The following is a 21,163-nucleotide window of genomic DNA, read 5'->3' as shown; positions in this document are numbered from 1 at the left end:
CATTGCTTCACTGCTATCATTTAAATATCTGTAAACACACTACAGGGACAGGGTGACTTTAGGAAACACACACATGGAGGTATGATATATATATATGGTTGTTTCCTTTCCACTGGCCTCACAGAAGACTTGTAATAGTCAACTTAAGATCTTAACCAGTGCATAAATGAATGGATGTGTCAAGTCCAAGTCAAGTCTCAAGTCAGGATGGGCCAGTCCAAGTCAAGTCCAAGTCCTAAACTTTGACAAAACGAGTCATAAACAAGTCATTATGTGCTTTTCACCAAATGTAATCGATCAACAGAATAAAACGTAATAATCAAACCGCTCTTTATTAGTCGCATTAATAATTTAATAATCCATTTTCTCTCAATAAATCCTGAGTGGTTACCAAAATAAAAAACCCTGCTCTGAAGGTTATTTTAATTTTACAAATCCTGCACTCAGCTTTGCTTTCTCCAGTATCTTTGAAATGCAGCCGGACGCAGCTTCTTTTTGGGGTTTTCGCTCATTTCTTGACTTTTTCCGACGCGCTCGCATTTAAATCCGGCTCCCCGTCGCTCTGTGCAGCTGGCCTGTACCACTACACCTGCTGTGCCCCCCACCCTTCTTTCACATAATGGTATGATCCTAGTGTGTCCTCGCATATGATTGGCCGCATGGTGGCCAAGCTAAATAAAGTCCCGCCCCTGCCTGCAAGGATTCTCAGCAAGAGTAGGAGCGGCTGAAGATTCTGCTCTCCCCAACGGGAGTCTGCTCTTCTAGCGGCAGCTCGCGATCGGCGTGTTGGAGACCTCTGAATTAAAGTATCAAGTCACCTCAAGTCAGAGGCTCGAGTCCAAGTCAAGTCCCGAGTCATTGGTGTGTTCAAGTCCAAGTCAAGTGTTTTGTGATTTTGTCAAGTCGAGTCTCAAGTCATCAAATCTGACTCGAGTCCAAGTCATGTGACTCGAGTCTGACTCGAGTCCAAGTCATGTGACTCGAGTCCACACCTCTGCTTATAATACATTACTTTTAGGACTCTTACTTCGTGTTTCGAAGGGTTAACACTTTGCAAAGTTAGTGAGTGATGCGCATGTTAAGATGCACACTAAGCAGTGCACAGGAAGGATGTTAGAATACATATTATCAATTCACGGAAATTACTTTGAGATGATCATTCGTAGGCTTGATATGCACTGTGCAAAGTGACTCTATGAGAAGTAAGTGCATGCGACCATGACTTCTTCAGGTTTGAAGTGAGTGTGAGGAGGAGGTGCATGGTTCCCCTCTTCACTTCCTCTCCACTAGATGCCACTCATGTCATATTGCAGACTGCATGAGCTTCATTTAAACAGCAGCATTTCTTAATCCCGTCCTTGTTGCTCCTGCAGGTTTCCACACATCGGCACAAACCCTCTTTAGTTTTATTTGTGAAGAGAGAAGTTTCCCCAAAAAACATCATCAGTGTGTCGGCATGCCGTCACGTGATGAATGGATCCTCATTTCCAGAGCAGTCAGGATTCACGTCGGACATTTACAAGTTCCCAATGTGATGGAGCAGAAAGGCAGAGAGGGCGAAAGTACACACATCCTTTCCTCAAGTAGAAGTACAGATACTCGTGTTTAAAAATACTAAGTAGAAGTGACTCTACAGAATAATGACCACGCACCAACACACATTCAGACTAAAGGAACCAGCTGTTTGGGAAATGAGAGAAGTAGAAAGTACAGGTATTTGAGTTCAACATGTAGGAAGTAGAAAGTACAGGTATTTGAGTTCAACATGTGAGAAGTAGAAAGTACAGGTATTTGGGTTCAACATGTGAGAAGTAGAAAGTACAGGTATTTGAGTTCAACATGTAAGAAGTAGAAAGTACAGGTATTTGAGTTCAACATGAGAGAAGTAGAAAGTACAGGTATTTGAGTTCAACATGTGAGAAGTAGAAAGTACAGGTATTTGAGTGCAACATGTGAGAAGTAGAAAGTACAGGTATTTGAGTTCAACATGAGAGAAGTAGAAAGTACAGGTATTTGAGTTCAACATGAGAGAAGTAGAAAGTACAGGTATTTGGGTTCAACATGTAAGAAGTAGAAAGTACAGGTATTTGAGTTCAACATGTAAGAAGTAGAAAGTACAGGTATTTGAGTTCAACATGTAAGAAGTAGAAAGTACAGGTATTTGAGTTCAACATGAGAGAAGTAGAAAGTACAGGTATTTGAGTTCAACATGTGAGAAGTAGAAAGTACAGGTATTTGAGTTCAACATGTGAGAAGTAGAAAGTACAGGTATTTGAGTTCAACATGAGAGAAGTAGAAAGTACAGGTATTTGAGTTCAACATGAGAGAAGTAGAAAGTACAGGTATTTGGGTTCAACATGTAAGAAGTAGAAAGTACAGGTATTTGGGTTCAACATGTAAGAAGTAGAAAGTACAGGTATTTGGGTTCAACATGTGAGAAGTAGAAAGTACAGGTATTTGAGTTCAACATGTAAGAAGTAGAAAGTACAGGTATTTGGGTTCAACATGTAAGAAGTAGAAAGTACAGGTATTTGGGTTCAACATGTAAGAAGTAGAAAGTACAGGTATTTGAGTTCAACATGAGAGAAGTAGAAAGTACAGGTATTTGAGTTCAACATGTAAGAAGTAGAAAGTACAGGTATTTGAGTTCAACATGTAAGAAGTAGAAAGTACAGGTATTTGAGTTCAACATGTAAGAAGTAGAAAGTACAGGTATTTGAGTTCAACATGTAAGAAGTAGAAAGTACAGGTATTTGAGTTCAACATGTAAGAAGTAGAAAGTACAGGTATTTGAGTTCAACATGTAAGAAGTAGAAAGTACAGGTATTTGAGTTCAACATGTAAGAAGTAGAAAGTACAGGTATTTGAGTTCAACATGTGAGAAGTAGAAAGTACAGGTATTTGAGTTCAACATGAGAGAAGTAGAAAGTACAGGTATTTGAGTTCAACATGTAAGAAGTAGAAAGTACAGGTATTTGAGTTCAACATGTAAGAAGTAGAAAGTACAGGTATTTGAGTTCAACATGTGAGAAGTAGAAAGTACAGGTATTTGAGTTCAACATGAGAGAAGTAGAAAGTACAGGTATTTGAGTTCAACATGAGAGAAGTAGAAAGTACAGGTATTTGAGTTCAACATGTAAGAAGTAGAAAGTACAGGTATTTGAGTTCAACATGTGAGAAGTAGAAAGTACAGGTATTTGAGTTCAACATGTAAGAAGTAGAAAGTACAGGTATTTGGGTTCAACATGTAAGAAGTAGAAAGTACAGGTATTTGAGTTCAACATGAGAGAAGTAGAAAGTACAGGTATTTGAGTTCAACATGTAAGAAGTAGAAAGTACAGGTATTTGGGTTCAACATGTAAGAAGTAGAAAGTACAGGTATTTGGGTTCAACATGTAAGAAGTAGAAAGTACAGGTATTTGTGTTCAACATGAGAGAAGTAGAAAGTACAGGTATTTGGGTTCAACATGTAAGAAGTAGAAAGTACAGGTATTTGGGTTCAACATGTAAGAAGTAGAAAGTACAGGTATTTGGGTTCAACATGTAAGAAGTAGAAAGTACAGGTATTTGAGTTCAACATGTAAGAAGTAGAAAGTACAGGTATTTGAGTTCAACATGTAAGAAGTAGAAAGTACAGGTATTTGAGTTCAACATGAGAGAAGTAGAAAGTACAGGTATTTGAGTTCAACATGAGAGAAGTAGAAAGTACAGGTATTTGTGTTCAACTTGTAAGAAGTAGAAATTACAGGTATTTGTGTTCAACATGTAAGAAGTAGAAAGTACAGGTATTTGGGTTCAACATGTGAGAAGTAGAAAGTACAGGTATTTGGGTTCAACATGTAAGAAGTAGAAAGTACAGGTATTTGAGTTCAACGTGTGAGAAGTAGAAAGTACAGGTATTTGAGTTCAACATGTGAGAAGTAGAAAGTACAGGTATTTGAGTTCAACATGTAAGAAGTAGAAAGTACAGGTATTTGTGTTCAACATGTAAGAAGTAGAAAGTACAGGTATTTGAGTTCAATCAATCAATCAATCAATCAATGTTTATTTATAGCCCAATATCACAAATGTTACATTTGTCTCAGTGGACTTCACAGTGTGTACAGAATATCAGTATGACAATACGACACCCTCTGTCCTTATACCCTCTGTCCTTCGACCCTCTGTCCTTAGACCCTCTGTCCTTCGACCCTCTGTCCTTAGACCCTCACATCGTAGGAAACACTTCCAGAGAAAACCCACAGTTTAAAGGAACATGGGAGAAACCTCAGGGAGAGCAGCAGAGGAGGGATCCCTCTCCAGGACGGACAGACGTGCAATAGATGCCGTGTGTAAATTGAAAAGATAATACATTTGCAACATAGGTAGTCCAGATGTTTGGAAATGCATGTGTGTATAATAGGAAGATGAATCCACGAGGATATCCATCCAGGACCGATGATCCAGGACCACAGCCACGACTCAAGATCCAGGGCTCGCGATCCAGGACACAGGACCGCAGGATCATCCATGACTCCGGATCCCGGCGTATAGAGACACCAAAAAGAAAGACATGTGGGGAAGCTGGGTTAATGGGAACATGAGAGTACACAGGTATAGACAGAGAGAAGGAAGAAGTAAGATGTCCCCTGACAAACTAAGCCTATATCAGCAAAACTAGGGGCTGAATCTAATCAGCCCTAACTATAAGCTCTATCAAAAAGGAAGGTCTTAAGCGCACTCTTAAAAACGGATAGGGTGTCTGCCGCCCGAACACAAACTGGAAGCTGATTCCACAAATGTGGAGCTTGATAAGAAAAGGCTCTGGCTCCCATTGCACTTTCAGAGACTCTAGGAACAACCAACAACCCTGCATGCTTGGAACGCAATGCCCTAGTAGGCCAGTAGGGTACAATGAGTTCTTTAAGGTAAGATGGCGCCTGCCCATTAAGGGCTTTGTAGGCGAGAAGAAGAATTTTAAATTCTATCCTGTGTTCTATAGGGAGCCAGTGTAAGGCAGCCAGAACAGGAGTCATGTGGTCCCTTCTCCTAACTCTGGTTAGGACACGAGCTGCAGCATTTTGAATCAGCTGAAGCCACTTGACTGACTTCTTGGTACTCCCTGATAATAAAGAGTTACAATAATCCAGCCTAGAAGTAACAAATGCATGGACTAGTTTCTCTGCATCATTTTGAGGCAAGATATGCCTGATTTTTGCAATGTTACGTAGATGGAAGTAGGCGGTCCTTGAAATTGATTTTATGTGGGCGTTAAAGGATAAATCCTGATCAAATATAACACCAAGATTCCTTACAGTCTCACTGGAGGCCAAATTAATGCCATCCATAGTTAGTATATATTTAGATAGTTTGTTTCGTAGATTCTTCGGGCCAAGTACAATAACTTCAGTTTTGGTCGTGTTTAACATCAAAAAGTTTAAGGTCATCCACGTTTTTAAGTCCTTAAGGCAGTCTTGAATTTTATTTAGATGATTAATTTCATCAGGCTTGATTGATAAATACAGTTGAGTATCATCCGCATAACAATGAAAGTTTACAGAATGATTCCTTATAATATTGCCTAACGGAAGCAAATATAATGTGAACAAAATAGGTCCGAGCACTGAGCCCTGTGGCACTCCATGGCTAACTTTGGTTTGCGTGGAAGATTCATCGTTAACACGTACAAACTGAGAGCGTTCAGATAGATAGGACCTAAACCAGCCTAAAGCAGTTCCCTGTATGTAGTTCCCTGAGTTCAACATGTAAGAAGTAGAAAGTACAGGTATTTGAGTTCAACATGTAAGAAGTAGAAAGTACAGGTATTTGAGTTCAACATGTAAGAAGTAGAAAGTACAGGTATTTGGGTTCAACATGTAAGAAGTAGAAAGTACAGGTATTTGGGTTCAACATGTAAGAAGTAGAAAGTACAGGTATTTGAGTTCAACATGAGAGAAGTAGAAAGTACAGGTATTTGGGTTCAACATGTGAGAAGTAGAAAGTACAGGTATTTGAGTTCAACATGAGAGAAGTAGAAAGTAGTGGAGTAAAGTACTGATAGGAGGAGCAGAGAGGAGTAGAAGGAGGAGCAGCTGAGTGTGAGAAGGCGGCTCATTAGCCTCGTTTCTCCCCAGAGAGCAGCTCAGACTTCTGGGAAACTCGGACAGCTGCGACTGCACACAGACTTGATGACAACCCCTCCCCCCCCTCCCCCCCTCCTCCTCTTCCTCCATCTGTACGCACATCGTTTCGGGGTTTAACAGTATAAAAGGACTCCAGAACAAGAGATCACTGTCATCCATTATTCTCTGCTAAGTGTGGATGTTTTATGACCGTGTGTGTGTGTGTGTGTGTGTGTGCGCGTGTGTGTGTGTGTGTGTGTGTGTGTGTGTGTGTACTGTGTGTGAACTTCTGCTTCTCCCTGACTCTCCGACAGACGCTGTGAAGTTTTAGTCTTGACTGAAGCGACTGCCGTCTGATGACACGGCTCAGCGTCTCCAGAGAGCGACGGCTGCAGACTGGAATACTTAAATCTGCTCTGAGTACTTTTGAAAAACTACAAACTTTATAAACTTGTGTTGGTGCTACTGATATATGAGTTCTTTGAGTGGGGTGCACATCATGACGGTGTGTATTTCAGAGTTAAAAAGTGAATAATAGAGGTTTTTTAAATCCAGGAATGTTGTTTTGTGACTGTCTACAAGTTTCTCGATTGTTTTGAGAGAGATATTTCACACTTGGAGTTAAGTTGCTCAAATGAATCAGATATTGGACTTTGTATCGGCTGCAGACGCCACTCGATTAATCTGACTCAATACGTAGACATCAAGAGTCCTCTGACATCAAGAGTCCTCTGAAGACATTCAAGAAAAAGTGAAATCATGATGAGACTTTGGAAGTGATTTAACTCAAGAGAGAAGACAACTGTTAGTTATACAACTTTATCTGTAAAGCAAACATCTCACAGACACAATAAATACTGTCAGTTTTAAAGAACCCAGCTGCGCATTTCAGCTCAGGGATGAAAATACAAACTGCAGACACATCAGAGAAATAGGAATATCTTTTGGTTCTGAAACAAGACATTTAAAGACATCTCTCTGTCCATGAAATCCAGACTTTAAACCCCATATAAAAGATGCTACACACAGTGTAACCACACACACACGACCTTTTTACATGCACACACAAATCTATATCTGAAAACACACGTTTAACTGGCTATACGACACACTCCTCAGCGCGTTGGAGACGAGACCAACGTTCAAAGTCTTTTTTTAGGACATTTGCAGACAGTTAGAGATCAACACTGTCACGATGTCTCAGCGCGACGATGGACAGAGGACAGATGTCTTCTGCACAGCTGGACCTATGCTGTTGCTCCACAGAGTCTGACAGAGGGCGGGACATCCGGACTGTCGTCTGATCGACCAATCAGGAACGGCCATGTCTGTTAGAGAGAAAGACGGCGGGATTAACACATCTTCCCTTCAGCAGTGAAACAACAGTGAACATCATGCATTAAAAGTACAAAAGCATCCAGTTAAAAGTACTTGAATATAAATATACCTGTTGTTGAATATAATCATTGATGCGTTATGATGTCGTGTTGATGTGTTTTAATCTCATTAATGTTGAAGCTATTAAAGGAGAGGTTTTTGTTTGCTTGATTGTCACAAATGCATCCACGCAATTATATGTATATCCAATGTAATGCATCATAATTGATTCTGTAGCTGCAACACCTCACGTCCTCACGTCAGCAGTAAAACCCCAGTGGAGAAATACTCTGTTACGAGTCAAAGTCATGCATTAAAGTAAAAGTACTCTTTATGCATTCCTGTAAAAACATATATATTAGTGGATTATAAAAATCTATGCAATTCTATCTTTATCCAATTTAATACATCGTCATCGTTCTGTAATTATGTTTGGCTCTTTTGGTCTGAATCTGCAAAGTTTCTTAAAGTCATAAAATAAAAGTAAAACTGACAATATATACTCCTTAATTGTAGTGGATTAGAAGTATAACGTTGCAAGTAAAGTACCTAAAGATTGTACCCTATAAAGTATTTGAGTAAATGTATTTAGTTACTGTAAAGAAACATTACATTAACGGTCACTATGAAATGCTACGGATGATTAAAATAGTTGACACGCCACACTTAATAAAAATACTTTAATCTGTTTCATCTGATCTTTTCACAATACCTAAAGATTGTGCTCGATAAAGTATTTGAGTAAATTGTACCTTACTGTACTTTAGAGATGATTACAATCCTAACTCCTAACTTAAAGGTGGGGTAGGTACATTTGAGAAACCGGCTCGAGATCGCTAGAATTTGAAAATACACAACCGGAGAAAATCTGCCCTTCCTCACAGAGCCCCTCCTCCAACACACACGAACGTGCACATGACCAATGAGGGCACGAGATAAGTGTGTGCCCCGATGGAAGGCTGACAGGCAGGTAGGCCATCCAATCGGATTGGTTGTACTTTTCACAGTATCACGGCTTCTACAGATGACATTTTTTTATGGATTTTTTGTCAAAGCACTTCAGATATTCATTGCTATCGGGATGTTAAGAGCATTCCATGGAATATAACAACAAGTGTATCTCGAGCCGGTTTCTGAAACTTACCTACCCCACCTTTAACATCCCGATAGCAATGAATATCTGAAGTGCTTTGACAACAAATCCATACAAAAATATCATCTGTGGAAGAAGCCATGGCGCTGTGCCCTCATTGGTCATGTGCGCGTTCCTGTGTGTTGGGGGAGGGGCTCTGTAAGGAAGTCTGAAGGAAGGGGCAGATTTGTTCCGGCTGTGTATTTTCTAATTCTCGCGCACTCGAGCTGGTTTCTCCAAAATGACCTCCCCCACCTTTAAGTTATACACTAAGTAATACTCAGAGCCATGTCTCCGCTGTAGCTTATGTGAATATGCCAATACAACCTTTGAGTTGCATTGAATCTCTTTAACCCGGTGTCAGTGTGTGATCTGAACAGTACCAGGTTGACGGGATGTCCGCAGCTCTGCAGCCGGTCCTCCTGCAGAATCTGCCTCAGGTGAGAGATGTAGCTCGAGGCGAGGCGCAGAGTGTCCAGCTTGGAGAGCTTGGTGTCAGCGGGGACCCACGGGAGGCTGGTCTTCAGTCTGGAGAACGCTTTACTCAGGACCCTCATCCTGGACCTCTCTCTGGCGTTAGCCGCGTTCCTCTGAGTCTGCAAAAGCACACACATCCTTTACTCAAGTAGAAGTACAGATACTCGTGTTTAAAAATACTCTGGTAAAAGTAAAGAAGTATGGGCTTCGAAATGTACTTAAAGGTCCCTTATCATACTGTTTTCATCAATATTCCCAGGTCTCAGATATATCCAGAGCCTGTCTCTGATTGGCTGAAACACCGAACAGATCATTGCAGCATTACCCATAATCCCCTCTGTTTCAGCCCTGTTTCCAAAGTGCTGATTCTCTGTCTGTTACTTTAGATGAAAACAAGGAGCCCCTCCCCACGCCCCTCTGAGAGACATTTGGTTACAAAGAACTCAATGGAGCTCTAGAGGAGATCCAGGTGATAAGGGAGGGGGGTTACCTTGTTGCTGATTGGCTAATGGCTACACAAGACAACACATCGTTATGACATCATCAAGTGTCCAAAATCTGATCAGCTCATTTTCAGACAGGTTTTTATAGAAATGGATCAAAAAGAGAGAAAATCTTTGTTCCTGAAACTTTGAGAGTCTCTTTCCACAGAGGGGACACATGTTGATGTAGAAGAGACATGAAGAAGAGGGGACACATGTTGATGTAGAAGAGACACGGAGAAGAGGGGACACATGTTGATGTAGAAGAGACATGAAGAAGAGGGGACACATGTTGATGAGAAGAGACATGAAGAAGAGGGGACACATGTTGATGTAGAAGAGACATGAAGAAGAGGGGACACATGTTGATGTAGAAGAGACATGAAGAAGAGGGGACACATGTTGATGTAGAAGAGACATGAAGAAGAGGGGACACATGTTGATGTAGAAGAGACATGAAGAAGAGGGGACACATGTTGATGTAGAAGAGACATGAAGAAGAGGGGACACATGTTGATGTAGAAGAGACATGAAGAAGAGGGGACACATGTTGATGTAGAAGAGACATGAGAAGAGGGGACACATGTTGATGTAGAAGAGACATGAAGAAGAGGGGACACATGTTGATGTAGAAGAGACATGGAGAAGAGGGGACACATGGTGATGTAGAAGAGACATGAAGAAGAGGGACACATGTTGATGTAGAAGAGACATGAAGAAGAGGGGACACATGTTGATGTAGAAGAGACATGAAGAAGAGGGGACACATGTTGATGAAGAAGAGACATGAAGAAGAGGGGACACGATGGTTGATGTAGAAGAGACATGAAGAAGAGGGGACACATGTTGATGTAGAAGAGGACATGAGAAGAGGGGACACATGTTGATGTAGAAGAGACATGAAGAAGAGGGGGACACATGTTGATGTAGAAGAGACATGAAGAAGAGGGGACACATGTTGATGTAGAGAGACCATGAAGAAGAGGGGACACATGTTGATGTAGAGAGACATGAAGAAGAGGGGACACATGTTGATGTAGAAGAGACAGTGAGAAGAGGGGGACACATGTTGATGTAGAAGAGACACGAAGAAGAGGGGACACATGTTGATGTGAAGAGACATGGAGAAGAGGGGACACATGTTGATGTAGAAGAGACATGGAGAAGAGGGGACACGTGGTGATGTAGAAGAGACATGGAGAAGAGGGGACACATGTTGATGTAGAAGAGACATGGAGAAGAGGGGACACATTGATGTAGAAGAGACATGAAGAAGAGGGGACACATGTTGATGAAGAGACTGAAGAAGAGGGGACACGTGGTGATGTAGAAGAGACATGAAGAAGAGGGACACATGTTGATGTAGAAGAGACATGAAGAAGAGGGGACACATGTTGATGTAGAAGAGACATGAAGAAGAGGGGACACATGTTGATGTAGAAGAGACATGAAGAAGAGGGACACATGTTGATGTAGAAGAGACATGAAGAAGAGGGACACATGTTGATGTAGGAGAGACATGAAGAAGAGGGGACACATGTTGGTAGAAGAGACATGAAGAAGAGGGGACACATGTTGATGTAGAGAGACATGAAGAAGAGGGGACACATGTTGATGTAGAGAGACGAAGAAGAGGGACACATGTTGATGTAGAAGAGACACGAGAAGAGGGGACACATGTTGATGTAGAAGAGACACGGAGAAGAGGGGACACTGTTGATGTAAAGAGACACGAGAAGAGGGGACACATGTTTATGTAGAGAGACACGAAAAAGAGGGGACACATGTTGATGTAGAAGAGACACGGAGAAGAGGGGACACTGTTGATGTAGAAGAGACACGAAAAGAGGGGACACTGTTGATGTAGAGAGACACGAAAAGAGGGGACACTGTTGATGTAGAAGAGACATGAAGAAGAGGGGACACGTGTTGATGTAGGAGACACGAAGAAGAGGGGACACGTGTTGATGTAGAAGAGACATGAAGAGAGGGGACACATGTTGATGTAGAGAGACATGAAGAAGAGGGGACAAGTGTTGATGTAGGAGAGACATGAAGAAGAGGGACACATGTTTGATGTAGAAGAGACACGAAGAGAGGGACACATGTTGATATGGAAGAGACTACTGGAAGAAGAGGGGACACATGTTGATATGGAAGAGACACTGGAGAAGATGGGACACATGTTGATGTAGAAGAGACACTGAGAAGATGGGACACATGTTGATGTAGAAGAGACATGAAGAGATGGGGACACATGTTGATGTAAGAAGAGACATGAAGAAGAGGGGACACATGTTGATGCAGAAGAAGACATGAAGAAGAGGGGACACATGTTAGAATTATTATACTGAAGTAAAGGACCTAAAGATTGTATACAGTACTCGAGTATAAGTACTATTACTGTTTAAAACAACATGTGAAGGTCAGTACACACAGAAAAAGGTACTTAAGTAACAAAGTATTTGTTGTCCACTACCTCTGGCCTCTCGTCCTTCCTGCCCATTGGACACTTTGCTCTTCATCCTCCCGCTCGTCCTCCTCGTCTGAAAACCTGCAGATTCTTCCTCTTCCTCCTCGTCACATAATCCTCAGCATCACTCGCAGGCCGAGCCAATGGACATCACCTGTAGCTCCGAAGGACCCTCAGCTTTAAGAGAGGAGGAAACACCAGGATAGGAAGCCACTTGCTCTGGCCACCTCTTCGACGAGACGGCACCGGCAGAACTGAGACACGCCCTCGCGCTGATCTCCCCTCTCAGGGTCTTGGCATCTGTGCCGAACATTTCTCCTCCCCCTTTCTCTCTAATCCTCCGTGACCTCAGACAGACCACAACCCCCTCGTGCTCTTATTTATTCAACACAAAATGCTCATCATTACATTTAGCTGAGGCTTTTATCCAAAGAGACTTTCAATAAGTACTCAAATACCTGTACTTTCTACTTCTTACACTTGTGAACTCAAATACCTGTTACTTTCTTCTACTTCTTACACTTTGAACTCAATACCTGTACTTTCTACTTCTTACACTTTGAACCCAAATACCTGTACTTTTCTACTTCTTACATGTTGAACTCAAATACCTGTACTTTCTACTTCTCACATGTTGAACTCAAATACCTGTACTTTCTACTTCTAACATGTTGAACTCAAATACCTGTACTTTCTACTTCTCACATGTTGAACTCAAATACCTGTACTTTCTACTTCTTACATGTTGAACTCAAATACCTGTACTTTCTACTTCTCTCATGTTGAACTCAAATACCTGTACTTTCTACTTCTCACATGTTGAACTCAAATACCTGTACTTTCTACTTCTTACATGTTGAACTCAAATACCTGTACTTTCTACTTCTTACATGTTGAACTCAAATACCTGTACTTTCTACTCTTCTCACATGTTGAACTCAAACCTGTACTTTCTACTTCTTACATGTTGAACTCAAATACCTGTACTTTCTACTTCTTACATGTTGAACTCAAATACCTGTACTTTCTACTTCTCCATGTTGAACTGAAATACCTGTACTTTCTACTTCTCACATGTTGAACTCAAATACCTGTACTTTCTACTTCTTACATGTTGAACTCAAATACCTGTACTTTCTACTTCTCTCATGTTGAACTCAAATACCTGTACTTTCTACTTCTTACATGTTGAACTCAAATACCTGTACTTTCTACTTCTTACATGTTGAACACAAATACCTGTACTTTCTACTTCTACATGTTGAACTCAAATACCTGTACTTTCTACTTCTCACATGTTGAACTCAAATACCTGTACTTTCTACTTCTTACATGTTGAACTCAAATACCTGTACTTTCTACTCTCTCATGTTGAACTCAAATACCTGTACTTTCTACTTCTTACATGTTGAACTCAAATACCTGTACTTTCTACTTCTCTCATGTTGAACTCAAATACCTGTACTTTCTACTTCTCCATGTTGAACTCAAATACCTGTACTTTCTACTTCTTACATGTTGAACACAAATACCTGTACTTTCTACTTCTCACATGTTGAACTCAAATACCTGTACTTTCTACTTCTTACATGTTGAACTGAAATACCTGTACTTTCTACTTCTTACATGTTGAACTCAAATACTGTACTTTCTACTTCTCACATGTTGAACTCAAATACCTGTACTTTCTACTTCTTACATGTGGAACACAAATACCTGTACTTTCTACTTCTCACATGTTGAACCCAAATACCTGTACTTTCTACTTCTTACATGTGGAACACAAATACCTGTACTTTCTACTTCTCACATGTTGAACTCAAATACCTGTACTTTCTACTTCTTACATAATAATAATAATAATTCCTTACATTTATTATAGCGCATTATCAATGACTCAAAGCGCTTAGAAGTACTTTCTACTTCTTACATGTTAAACTCAAATACCTGTACTTTCTACTTCTCACATGTTGAACTCAAATACCTGTACTTTCTACTTCTTACATGTTACATTACTTTGCATTTAGCTGAGGCTTTTATCCAAAGCGACTTACAATAAGTGCGTTCGACCAGCAAAATACAAACTTGAAGAAAACAGAATCATAAAGTACATCAGGATTCATAGACAAACATTTCAAGTGCTCCTCAGCTGGCTTTAGAGGAGCCAGTCCTTTGTTAGTATATAAGTGCTTTGTTAGTAGTTCTATCCTCGAGGTGGAGTCGAGAGAGATGAGTTTTCAGTCTGGAAGGTGTGTGAGCTTTCTGCGGTCCTGATGTCAATGGGAGCTCGTTCCACCATCTTGGAGCCAGGATAGCAAACCCACGTGTTTCTGCTGATGGGAACTTGGGTCCCCCTCGCAGCGAGGGTGCAGCGAGTCGTCTGGCTGATGCAGAGCGGAGTGCACGTGCTGGGGTGCACGGTTTAACCATGTCCTGGATGTAGGAAGGGCCAGATCCATTCGCAGCATGGTACGCAAGTATCTTGAAGTGGATTCTAGCAGTTACCGGAAGCCAGTGGAGGGAGCGGAGGAGCGGCGTGGTGTGGGAACATTCAGGAAGGTTGAAGACGAGCCGCTGCATTCTGGATGAGCTGCAGGTCGGATGGTGCATGCAGGTAGACCAGCCAGGAGGGAGCTGCAGTAGTCTAGGCGTGAGGTGAGGAGAGCCTGGACCAGAACCTGCGTGGCTTTCTGGGTCAGCTGGGGACTTATCCTCCTGATGCTGTAGAGCGTGTGTCTGCAGCAGCGGGTTGGAGCAGCGATGTTTGAAGGACGAACGAGCGAATGGCCATCAAAAAGAAACCCAAAAGAACTGAGAGGAGCAGAATGTCCTCAATCGAGACACAAACAACAAACATGGTGAAAAGAAAGGATGCAAAACATCTTAATGGAACCGTTCTCATCTCACACGGCACCGTACCTTTTACTCACGTACCTGTTATTCACGTTTCACTATCTTTGCTTTTCAATGTTTCTAATGTGTGTTATGCTCTTAATGTCTTTCGTCTTCGTAAAGCACCTCGTGATGAAAAGTGCCTGATCCCTTTCTCTAAGTTCCCTGCTGATAAAACCCACACTTCTGCAACTTGCTGCACGGAGGCACGCAGCACACAGCGAGCAGGTCCTGGAGCTGCCGGCGCCACAGATGTGGTGATAGAAACGTCTCGAGGACCTTATCAAAAGTGCCTAATCCTCGGCCGGGTTCACAGAGGGATCGTGTTTCTGCAGATGGAGCCGCTTTCACACGCAGACCAGCTGTTCCCGGTTCCCATGACATCTGGAGCGCTGGCATGAGGGCGTGGCACCGTCTCCATTCCCATGGTATCGCAGTGAGTTCTGCTTCTTGGTTTGTGTCAGTTTTCTGAGCTTTGAGATCAAGAGGGAGAAGATTCCCGCAAGAAAGAAGTTGTTAATGTTCCAAACTCTTAGAAACATCATAGTCTAAAACACACCGTGCGCTACAGGATATTCAGAAATGCAAGTCGAACTTTTCTCCAAATACAAAAGTGTTGTGTGCACACCGCACTTATCTCCATTCCCAAAGTATCATGTTTGTTCTGCCGTGCATCTCGGTTATTCTTGCATTTGTTTTGTGTCTGCGAGACAGTTTTCTGAAAGTCTCTCAGTGTGTGTACAGACGGAGACATCGAAATACCGTTTCCCACAATCCCAAATACAAAAAATATGTGCATACCTACAATCAACAGACACATGTAAACATACACACACATTAAGACATACATCAAAGCACAACAATCGATATATATAACGGTCACTTCAATATCTTTGGGATCAAGAGAGTGAATATTTTTGCAGAGATTCTTTCACACACAGTGACGTCACGAGCTACCCACAATGCAACGCGCGCCATATATATATATAAATACGCCATTTTCCTGGAGGTGCTAATATAAAGCGTAGCCAGACAGAGCGCACTAGTTTTTTTTTCTGAATTAACGACCGAAGAAATCGCTGCATGTCTTCGGATTACATCTCTGGACTTGAGGGGTGGGCTCGAGGTCGTTACCAGCGTGAACTAGAGCTGTGTGGGTTGTCCGATCGCCCTTACAGACTGCCTGCAGATGGAAAAACGACCCTTGAAAGTGGCCTTCGGTCGATTTTGGCAGCATCTACGTCTAATTTCTGGAAACACCACCTGTCACGATAATATTATCATGCCATTGCATATATGTGGTATTTTAGAGTTGACTATATTGATTAAGGCAATAGACTATGATATTCTGCTTGCACCTCGCGTGAAATGGCGGATACCGGAAGTACGGTGTCGCCCTCGGCCCAAAACCCGTATGTGTGTGAAAGAATGGAGCACGCAAGAAGTTTTTTTCTTGTACCAAACTCTTCAGATATCTGCTGCTTCATGTGAGCTATGCAAACGTCTTAGTCTAAAACACACTGCAATATATTCAGAAATGCAAGTCGAGCTTTTGTCGGAGCTTTTCTCCAGATGAAGAAGTTGTGTGTCCTCTCAACGTGTCCCCAGCAAAGGTCACTGCAAGCTTTCACTGCACATGATGTGTGTGACTTTGTTTCATGACGATAGCTGGAGTCTGCCAAGAGTTCCCGGACTGCAGCTGAGCGGCACGCTGCATTTTGGACTGGAGAGAAAGACTTCACCCGGTAGTGAGTATTATCACGACATCCTGGCTCGAGCGCTGCTTTATTGCTGAAACCTTCAGTCGGTCCAAAACGTTTTCTTAAAGGTGGGGTAGGTACATTTGAGAAACCGGCTCGAGATCGCTAGAATTTGAAAATACACAACCGGAGAAAATCTGCCACTTCCTCTCAGAGCCCCTCCTCCAACACACACGAACGCGCACATGACCAATGAGGGCACGAGATAAGTGTGTGCCCCGATGGAAGGCTGACAGGCAGGTAGGCCGTCCAGTTACTTTAGCCGGGCCGGCTAAACGGATTGGTTGTACTTTTCACAGCGCCACGGCTTCTACAGATGAATGAATGGATTTTTTGTCAAAGCACTTCAGATATTCATTGCTATCGGGATGTTCAGAGCATTCCATGGAATATAACAAAAAGTGTATCTCGAGCCGGTTTCTGAAACTTACCTACCCCACCTTTAAGGGTCTTCCGATTTGTATTATTCCTTTTTTCAAATCAAATCAAATCCAGATAATAGCGACAAAGGGAATCGGACGGGAGAGGTTCAGAGACAGCGAGCTCCCCTTTAATTAAGGAGGAAAACAAAACACTGAAAAAGCTACAATTATTTGAGAAATATATACGACAACAAGAAGGGAACAACAGAAAAACAAACTAGTTGCGAGACAACAGTCCAATAAAAACAAAGAAATAACTCGGAAGGTGAAAAAAACCCACACAATTCATAAACTAATTATCATGAGTCAGAAATAATGACTTTATTTTACTTTTGGATTTCCTCGTTATCTAAAGGAGGACGGTGATGTGAAAGTGTCCCTCCGCTCAAATGTCCCTTTTCCCCAAATCAAGAATGCTTCTTAATCCGAGGGCACATTCCCAGGCTTCCCATAATCCCGCTCTTCAATGCATTTTCCCGTAAAGACGTGACGTCAACTGAAACCTAGCTCGTCCTTACGTGTCATACTGTCAGATATGAAGGTCGATATCACACGCCTTATTTACACTTTATTTACTATCCTAAAATAGCAATGTTTTGGTTCTCGTTTTATTGCATATTTTCAAGAATCTATATCGAAAAGGCATCATTTAAAAAGAACGTCCTCAATCGCCTAATCATGTTTTTCGACGCCGCTTATTGGATGTATTTTCTTAAAGTTCTTGATGTGCTAAATGGAATTTGCAAATTATCAACTTCAATAAGGCTAATGCTAAATGCTAATCTCATCGGACTACAACACGTGTCCCAAACGTCCCGTGTGTAGGCACCGTTAGTCTCTTGAGTCGGTCTGAGGGTAGAGAGCTGTACACGTGTCCCAAACGTCCCGCGTGTAGGCACCGTTAGTCTCGTGAGTCGGTCTGAGGGTAGAGAGCTGTACACGTGTCCCAAACGTCCCGTCTGTGGGCACCGTTAGTCTCATGAGTCGGTCTGAGGGTAGAGAGCTGTACACGTGTCCCAAACGTCCCGTCTGTAGGCACCGTTAGTCTCATGAGTCGGTCTGAGGGTAGAGAGCTGTACACGTGTCCCAAACGTCCCGTCTGTAGGCACCGTTAGTCTCATGAGTCGGTCTGAGGGTAGAGAGCTGTACACGTGTCCCAAACGTCCCGTCTGTAGGCACCGTTAGTCTCTTGAGTCGGTCTGAGGGTAGAGAGCTGTACACGTGTCCCAAACGTCCCGTCTGTAGGCACCGTTAGTCTCATGAGTCGTTATGAGGGTAGAGAGCTGCACACCAGGGTTTCCGCTAGGATTTTTTCTCGCCGGTCAAATGTCCGGGCAGAATTTATTTTACCGGACTAATTTGAAACTTACCGGTCATATTTCAATAATAATAAGAGTTGTGTAGCAGAGTTTCCGTCAGCAGGTAATTACCGGACTATGAGCAGATATGCTTCAGTTTAAAACTCAGTTCACGGGCTCATTTTTATATTGCTTCAGTTTATAATCGTAACAGATCGAAACATTCAGATTCATTTTTCAATAAATGATTCCACAAACAACAAACAACATAATTATTACATTCAAACAAACTACTTGTAGTAGATAACGTACATTATTCAGAAGTTTACATCAACTTTGAATAATAACACGGGAGAAACGGATCCTCTCTTTTCCCCTCTCCCTCCCTCTCTCTCCCTCCCTCCCTCTCTCTCTCTCTCTCTCTCCCTCTCCCTCCCTCTCTCTCTCCCTCCCTCCCTCTCTCTCTCTCTCTCTCTCCCTCTCTCTCTCTCTCTCTCCCTCTCCCTCCCTCTCTCTCCTGACAGCACATCAGTTTCTCATGCAGCTCCTGCAGCTCGCTAAACAGAGGGCGGGGCTTCAGGTGCTCATGCAGAGCTGCATGTCTCGGTCAGACTCAGCAGCTGATCTGATCTCTCTCTCTCGCTCCGGTTACACTTCACTCGCGTTTATGTCCATATGGATCAGATCCAGCTCTCCTGATCGGCCTTTATAGAGAGCACCGATCAAACTATTAAGAGTGAATATCGGCCGATAATGACCGGCGGCCGATCTATCGGAGCCTCCCTAATTATTACCAGACATTTTGACCGTCAGGTTTTGAATTTACCGGTTTTTTATAAATTTTACCAGCTAAAAACCGGTAATTACCGGCTAACGGAAACCCTGCTGCACACGTGTCCCAAACGTCCCGTCTGTAGGCACCGTTAGTCTCTTGAGTCGGTCTGAGGGTAGGGAGCTGTACACGTGTCCCAAACGTCCCGCGTGTAGGCACCGTTAGTCTCTTGAGTCGGTCTGAGGGTAGAGAGCTGTACACGTGTCCCAAACGTCCCGCGTGTAGGCACCGTTAGTCTCTTGAGTCGGTCTGAGGGTAGAGAGCTGTACACGTGTCCCAAACGTCCCGTGTGTAGGCACCGTTAGTCTCTTGAGTCGGTCTGAGGGTAGAGAGCTGTACACGTGTCCCAAACGTCCCGCGTGTAGGCACCGTTAGTCTCTTGAGTCGGTCTGAGGGTAGAGAGCAGTACACGTGTCCCAAACGTCCCGTCTGTAGGCACCGTTAGTCTCTTGAGTCGTTATGAGGGTAGAGAGCTGTACACGTGTCCCAAACGTCCAGTCTGTAGGCACCGTTAGTCTCTTGAGTCGGTCTGAGGGTAGAGAGCTGCACACGTGTCCCAAACGTCCCGTCTGTAGGCACCGTTAGTCTCTTGAGTCGGTCTGAGGGTAGAGAGCTGTACACGTGTCCCAAACGTCCCGTCTGTAGGCACCGTTAGTCTCTTGAGTCGGTCTGAGGGTAGAGAGCTGTACACGTGTCCCAAACGTCCCGCGTGTAGGCACCGTTAGTCTCTTGATTCGGTCTGAGGGTAGAGAGCTGTACACGTGTCCCAAACGTCCCGTCTGTGGGCACCGTTAGTCTCTTGAGTCGGTCTGAGGGTAGAGAGCTGTACACGTGTCCCAAACGTCCCGTCTGTAGGCACCGTTAGTCTCATGAGTCGGTCTGAGGGTAGAGAGCTGTACACGTGTCCCAAACGTCCCGTGTGTGGACACCGTTAGTCTCTTGAGTCGGTCTGAGGGTAAAGAGCTGCACACGTGTCCCAAACGTCCCGTGTGTAGGCACCGTTAGTCTCTTGAGTCGGTCTGAGGGTAGAGAGCTGTACACGTGTCCCAAACGTCCCGCGTGTAGGCACCGTTAGTCTCTTGAGTCGGTCTGAGGGTAGAGAGCTGTACACGTGTCCCAAACGTCCCGTGTGTGGACACCGTTAGTCTCTTGAGTCGGTCTGAGGGTAGAGAGCAGTACACGTGTCCCAAACGTCCCGTCTGTAGGCACCGTTAGTCTCTTGAGTCGGTCTGAGGGTAGAGAGCTGTACACGTGTCCCAAACGTCCCGTCTGTAGGCACCGTTAGTCTCTTGAGTCGGTCTGAGGGTCGAGAGCTGTACACGTGTCCCAAACGTCCCGCGTGTAGGCACCGTTAGTCTCTTGATTCGGTCTGAGGGTAGAGAGCTGTACACGTGTCCCAAACGTCCCGTGTGTGGACACCGTTAGTCTCATGAGTCGGTCTGAGGGTCGAGAGCTGTACACGTGTCCCAAACGTCCCGTGTGTAGGCACCGTTAGTCTCTTGAGTCGGTCTGAGGGTAGAGAGCTGTACACGTGTCCCAAACGTCCCGCGTGTAGGCACCGTTAGTCTCTTGAGTCCGTCTGAGGGTAGAGAGCAGCACACGTGTCCCAAACATCCCGTCTGTAGGCACCGTTAGTCTCGTGAGTCGTTATGAGGGTAGAGAGCTGCACACGTGTCCCAAACGTCCCGTCTGTAGGCACCGTTAGTCTCGTGAGTCGGTCTGAGGGTAGAGAGCTGTACACGTGTCCCAAACGTCCCGCGTGTAGGCACCGTTAGTCTCATGAGTCGGTCTGAGGGTAGAGAGCTGTACACGTGTCCCAAACGTCCCGTCTGTAGGCACCGTTAGTCTCATGAGTCGGTCTGAGGGTAGAGAGCTGTACACGTGTCCCAAACGTCCCGTGTGTAGGCACCGTTAGTC

At 43.5% G+C, this 21,163-nt stretch overlaps 1 protein-coding gene across 1 annotated transcript; it reads right to left on the bottom strand.

Moving 5' to 3' along the window:
* Nucleotides 1-6,959: 6,959 nt before the first annotated feature.
* On the bottom strand, nucleotides 6,960-12,207 carry LOC117444463 (musculin). Its single transcript, XM_034080014.1, has 3 exons — nucleotides 12,049-12,207; nucleotides 8,994-9,206; nucleotides 6,960-7,429 (listed from the first exon to the last, which is right to left on the bottom strand). The coding sequence occupies exons 1-3, from the start codon at nucleotides 12,073-12,075 to the stop codon at nucleotides 7,349-7,351; spliced, it is 321 nt and encodes a 106-aa protein (XP_033935905.1). The 5' UTR covers nucleotides 12,076-12,207; the 3' UTR covers nucleotides 6,960-7,348.
* Between the last annotated feature and the right edge of the window lie 8,956 nt (nucleotides 12,208-21,163).

This window comes from Pseudochaenichthys georgianus, unplaced genomic scaffold (assembly GCF_902827115.2).
Source record: "Pseudochaenichthys georgianus unplaced genomic scaffold, fPseGeo1.2 scaffold_817_arrow_ctg1, whole genome shotgun sequence".
NCBI classification, from domain to species: Eukaryota; Metazoa; Chordata; class Actinopteri; order Perciformes; family Channichthyidae; genus Pseudochaenichthys; species Pseudochaenichthys georgianus.
This window is presented reverse-complemented; position numbering and strand designations above follow the sequence as displayed.

Coding starts and splice junctions, on each gene's coding strand:
- LOC117444463 (XM_034080014.1), bottom strand. CDS start 12,075: ATGGGCAGGAAGGACGAGAGGCCAGAG. Junction 9,207..12,048: donor GGAAGGACGAGAGGCCAGAG/GTAGTGGACAAC, acceptor GTGCTTTTGCAG/ACTCAGAGGAACGCGGCTAA. Junction 7,430..8,993: donor GCGGACATCCCGTCAACCTG/GTACTGTTCAGA, acceptor TCTCTCTAACAG/ACATGGCCGTTCCTGATTGG.